This window comes from Triplophysa rosa, linkage group LG13 (genome assembly GCF_024868665.1).
Source record: "Triplophysa rosa linkage group LG13, Trosa_1v2, whole genome shotgun sequence".
Lineage (NCBI taxonomy): Eukaryota > Metazoa > Chordata > Actinopteri > Cypriniformes > Nemacheilidae > Triplophysa > Triplophysa rosa.
Genome location: NC_079902.1, coordinates 22,901,404 through 22,907,644, shown reverse-complemented (window position 1 = coordinate 22,907,644; position 6,241 = coordinate 22,901,404). Strand labels below are relative to the sequence as shown.

Sequence of the window (6,241 nt, the reverse complement as noted above, 5' to 3'; positions counted from 1 at the left end):
CCTCCCCCGCCTCCTCCACCGCCACCTCCTCCTCTGCCAGGACAGAGCTGCATGATGCCCCCGCCTCCACCTCCTCTGCCCGGAGCACCTGGTATGCCCCCACCCCCGCCTCCACCACCTCTGCCAGGGGCACCCGGTATGCCTCCGCCTCCGCCTCCTTTACCCGGAGTGCCCGGTATGCCGCCGCCACCACCCCCTCCACCGGGAATGCCCGGCATGCCTCCGCTGCCTCCTCCGATGGGCGGACCCGGGATGCCTCCGCCCCCGCCGGGCGGGTTTGGCGGATGGGCGCCTCCGGTTCCTCAGCTGCCATTCGGCCTACAGCCCAAGAAAGATTACACACCTGAAGTTCAGCTGAAGAGAGCCAACTGGAGTAAGGTGTGTGTGTGTAGGAGCGGAAATTTGTGTCTTAAAAATAATCCATCGGTCGGAAGTCAGTTTTATGTTTTTTTATGATCTAAATCCAAATTTACATGAGACACACATACTTCCGCTGTATTTTTGTCTTGTTTTACAGTAAAACATTCTTGAAGGGACAGTTCGTCCAAAAATAAACACTCTGTCATCATTTATTCACCGTCATATTGTTCAAAACCTGTATATGACTGCTGCGGAACGCAAAAGAAGATATTTCGAGAAATGTCTCTGTGGTTTTGTGTTCACACAGTGGCAGTCAATGGGGTCCAGTGTTGTTTTGTTACCAACGTTATTCAAAGTATCTTCCCATGTGTTCTGCAGAAGAAAAGAACGACCCTTTAAATCCAGCTAGATCTATTTGAGAAGAAAGTAATTGGTGATACATTCTTCAGAAAACAAGTTTGAAGATCATTATGCTTCTCAACTAAATCTATCTTTGTTTGAGAATGTTTAGATATTTATAGACGGTTTCATCTTAACAACGTACACAGGGGATACTGCTAGGGATGTAACGGTACCCTCAGCTCACGATGTGATGCGATTCTGATCTCAGGATGAGATTTAATCACGATTTTTTTACAGAATGAGTTGAGGGAAATTTAAAATGAACAACTGCCCTTATATTATTTCTCTAATGCTGCACAATTCTTTGTAAAATAAAAACATATTTTATGTCAACAAAACTAAATTGCAGTTTTAAAACAAAATCCAAATCAAATAAAAAATGAATAATGCAAAAGTCTCTTTAATATAAACAAACTAAGACGTTGTGTGTGCTTTTCCTAACTTTTACTTTTTTAAGAAATATCAGCATATCCACGTTTACCAAGTTTGCAGTAAACACAGCGGCCCCTGCTGTTCAAAACATGTACTGCGATTTTGATAACTTCTCATCCGACTTGAATCGTCACATATTATAATCGATTTTCAACCGGCTCACGGTGAATCGTTACATCCTTAATTACTGCGCATGCGCACTTTTGTGACCCCCCCCACTGAACTTCCTGTACACATTCACAAACAATTGAGTGCCAGTAGATTATTTCTCATAACAAGCAAAAGAAACCGAGAAGAAGCGTTTCTAGGCTAAACTTGCCTCTTCGATATTTTGAATGTAGACTGCGATACCAAGCTCAACCGCTAGATGTCAGTGTATCACACGGTTTCTTTAAATGCGACAAAACTACAGGACCCATTTAATAAAATGAACATGCAACAAAATTCAACAAATCGTTTATTTAAGACAATTATTATACATTAAAATACATAAATTAAATAAAAAATAAATAGTTATATTACTAGACACTAGCCAAACACAAACCGGTAGTTAACTTGGGGTCAGGCAAGCGATCGCGCGCGTCCGATAAAACGGTTAATACTGAAAAAAAAGACTTAAATACTAAGAAATTATTAACAGAGAATGTGTCGAATTAAATTTGACCCCTTTATCATTTTTTCTGGTTTTAAGCATAAATATTGGGCTCAGAAAAATGAACATAATTTGATGTCTTGCCGTACACGTAATGCATGCATCTTGTTTTGAGACTGTTTATACTGAAACAACGAGTCTAAAGAAGAAGAAAAGGATTATGTTTGAGCTGGTATGTCGCCCACCTTGGGTGAAGATGACTTGAGTTCTGTATGCGGCTGTGAATTCTGGGAAACTATTAGCCGTTGATCATGAGTATGCTGCTCCGCGCCTCTCTGATCTCTCGCTCGCTCACTTTTTCTCGCCCTCCACAAGAGTAAAAACATCAAAACGGTCCTGTCTCCTTTTAGCCTAAAGCTACTCTTTAATGGCTTCAGTGGAATTCATGAGTGTTTAGATTCTCAGCAGTGGCCGCGGCTCTTTGAGGATGGCAGTGAAATAGCTTTTTAATAAGCCTGTGTCTCTGAAAGATAATTAAATTGCTCACAGAAAGGACAGTGTTCTTTTGTAATTTAAATTAACACTTTTTTCCCAGTTCAGAGTAGTCTTGTTATCTTGTGCCGCCCGATGCGCTTTTCCTCTCTCTCTCTCGGGGTAATTAGATGCCGGCGTATCATTAGAGGTTCTACCTTGTCTTCATGTCCTCTCCTCGCCGCCTACACACTCTTTATCCACGTCGTTCTCTCTCGTCTGATTTATACATTTCTGTCTCTTTCCTGTGGAGATGTAGGTGGGATGTTGTTCATTTAGAAGGGAACGGTCATTTAACACTGTCTCTACGTGACGGTAAATGTTCAATCCCACAATGCTTTGCAGAACTCGCGAGCGGTACATTGCAGTCCTGTTGAACACACCTAACATGTGTTCTTGCGTTAAAACCTTTTACATTTACAGTACATGTCCGTGTCATTAAACAGAACAGATTGTTTTTTAGGTAACTAGATAGAAACGCATCGACCGCTTTACCCGTTTGGTCAGTCACAGTCTCTTCCTGCTGACAAGCTGCCAGGTGACCTGATCATTTTCGGTGTAACGTTCCTTCCGGCAGCACTCGGAATGAGACGTGTACCTGTGTGGCATTATGAATTATGAACTGATACATACAAGAATGATGTGCATTTTAAAGATGAGGAAAGAGAATGAGAGGGTACTAGTGAGTGTTTCCGTCTGCTTATCCCAGCATGCACTGGGACGTGTCGCTTTTCTCTCCTCTGTGCGCAAAACCAGGATCCGTTTTAATGAGTCTCAATGTCTTTTCTTCTCCATCCGTGTTCTACATTTCTCGCTCCGGCTTTCATTGTGTCAGAAGATCAGTGTCGGTATCTCAACAGCCCGTTCAACGCGCTTTCTCGCGGAGCGTTTGTCTTCTTTATGAATGAGGTTATGAGTTACGAGAGTCTGACAAACAGCTCCGTGCTGCTTTATATTCTCAAACGGAGGTCGGAACTTTACTATCAGAAATGATTCTCCATTAGTTTGCGTAGCTGTCAATAAATCGTTTGGAAAGCCAAACCTCACGACCACGTCAATGCTGTCTGCATAATAATGTAGTTAGGACACTGGAGAACTGTCTGTTCAAGCCGAAAGTCACTTGAGGTCACCATGTTCCTGTGGTTTGACTTTTTTCTTGCGCATGATGCACTGGTGTTTATAAACGGCACGCACGTCATAAAACATCAACATTTAATGTGTTTGTATGTCAGGATTTTAAAGTGAATGGTGGTTTCTGATGGATGGATGGACAGATGAATAACTGAATGTGCCGATGTGTGTGTGTTGTAGATCGCAGCTGAGGATCTCTCTGAAAACAGCTTCTGGGTGAAAACTAAGGAGGATCGCTTTGAGAACAAGGAGCTGCTCGCCAAACTCACGCTCACCTTCTCTACCCAAACCAAGAGTGAGTTTATCTGTCCAATCACATCACAGCAGACGCATCACACCACCACACATTAAACCTCTCTCTTTTTATCTCTCTCTCCATCTGTCTGCCTGAAAACAGCCTCTAAAGGTAAGAGACTCCCTCTCGCTCAGCGTGTGTGTTTGTGTTTCCTCAGTGCGGGATGTAGAGGAGGAGGAGAGTGTCTCTGTACAGCATCAGGACCAGTGCGCATACGTTTGTGTGTGTGTGTGTGTGTGTGTTTTGCAGAGAGGCCGAATCTCATCAATCTCATGTCCAGGTCACATTTCACCCAAAAATGAAAACGGACCATTTTTTGACCATCAAGCACATTTGACCTCAGATTCTTTATATTTTGCTTTAAAATGCAGAGTTAATTGTGTGTAGCTGGCTTCAAGTCTTTTTTTACATGACAAAAAGATGCACGCAAAGAAAACGGTGCAAATCAAAGCAGAAGCACTATACACACTTCTGTCGGACAGCTGGCAGTGCTGTCCGGGTTGTTTTGTGGCTCAGAAATTAAACGCTTAAATTTGAGCATTTATGTAATAAGAATGAAATATATCTTCAATATGCAGGAACCAAAACATTCCTATAAACGTATATATATGTATTAATGTGGAGTAAAAAGCTTTCCTGTAGCTCAGTGGTTAGAGCATGGTGCTAGCAACACCAAGGTCATGGGTTCGATCCCAGGGATTGCACATACTTAAAAAAACGTATGAATAGTACAATGGATGAAAGCCTTGGCCAAATGCATAATTGTGAAAAATCTTGACGGAAACCAGACTCAAGCGGGGAGGGCCAGTTCTCCTCAGGCATATTAATCTGGCACTGCTGCAACTACAGAGAGAGTCTATAATGTAAGTTGTGAGATTCTACGGCAATAAGTGGATAGATAACTTGTGGGAATAGAAATGTTTTTTAGATCTGTCCCATGTTATTCTGGCACTGGTTGATGTAAATTAAGACCGTACAATAGTCCTAAAAATAGATTCTGTTTTCTTTAAGCCAATTATAATTTCTTATTTCCTTTAGGGGTGAAATATGACCTTGACATGTTCCAGACAATTTTCATGAGATTCATATTTTTTTGTGACTGAAAGTCATACTCGTGAATTAAAAATGAGCAAGAGGCCAGTGTCAGGTGTGTGTGTGTGTGTGTGTGTGTGTGCGTGTGTGTGTGTGACCAGCCACCTGCTCTGTGTCCTCTGTGGACGGCCTTTACATTTTTATTGCATATTTATAACTGATATAATATACAGCAGTGTCGACTTTAACAAGGTGTGTGTGTGTGCATGTGCGTGTGCGTGTGTGTGTGTGTGTGTGTGTGTGTGTGTGTGTGTGTGGTTTTAAGTCCACGCATGTGGTTGTGCCCTTGAGAAACTGGCCTTCAAATATTGTGGTGTTGTCATGCAACGGCCACGCACATGCTGTGTTTTCTGTTTTGAATATGGAAAATGAAACCTTGAAATGTCATCTTTGGCAGCTGTTTTCTTCAGGATCACCTGAGCTGTGTGTGTGTGTCTGTGTGAGAGTGCTTGCGTGTGTGTGTGTGTGTGCTGTCTAACTGATGCAGGATAACCTTTCTTGATATCTGACTGTAAATGAATGTTGCCCTTTTTAGATTTTCCATCTGTCTGATCCTGTCCACAAAACAAGTGTGTGTGCGTGTGTGTGTGCGTGGGAAGGGGAAACCCTACGGTATGGGGACAAAATGTCCCCACAAAGATGGCAATATCCAAAATTCTTGTCCTTGTGGGTACATTTTTTTGTCCCCATGAGGAAACAAGCTTATAAATCATACAGAATTATTTACTTTTTTGAAAATCTAAAAGAGCAGACAGTTTTGTGTGATTGTTAGGTTTAGGGGGTGGGTTAACTCAACTCAACTTTATTTATATAGCGCTTTTTACAATTTTCATTGTTACAAAGCAGCTGTACATAAGACATATTGACTATAAGCAAAACAATTAAAGTTGTACCTGCAAAAACAAGAAAAAGTTGAAAACACAGAAGACAGACATACCCACATACAAAACACTCCACACACACAATATGCACACGTACTAACACACATTGACATAGACACACACACACACACGGATGCGCACGCACACACACACACACATACACAGACAAGTACGCACACACACACAGACATGCACACACACACGCTCAGTGAGAGCACACATTTAAGATAAAGGAGAGAGAAGCACAGGTCAAATATAACAGACTATAAATTCCTATATGCAATATTAATTAAGTAAAACTTTAAAATTCTAAAGCAGCCCCCCCGGCCAGGCAGATAGTGCAAAAACAGTATGCAAACGGTGGCGAGGAACCCAAAACTCTAATCGAGAAAAAAAACCTCAGGAGAACCCAGGCCCAACCAGGGGATTCCAGTTCCCCTCTGGCAAAAGCTGCTGCCTCTGCACAAGCTCCAGAGAACTTGCACAACAAGGCTAAATAAAATAAATAAACTTAATAATAAAATA

General features: G+C 42.0%; 1 protein-coding gene across 1 annotated transcript in view; it reads left to right on the top strand.

The window, feature by feature from the left end:
• Positions 1-6,241, top strand: part of LOC130563535 (protein diaphanous homolog 1) — an 84,891-nt gene that overhangs the window by 33,422 nt on the left and 45,228 nt on the right. The window contains exons 15-16 of the mRNA XM_057349116.1: positions 1-378; positions 3,629-3,743. Of these exons, the coding sequence (XP_057205099.1) occupies positions 1-378; positions 3,629-3,743 (493 nt within the window). The remainder of the gene's footprint in view (positions 379-3,628; positions 3,744-6,241) is intronic.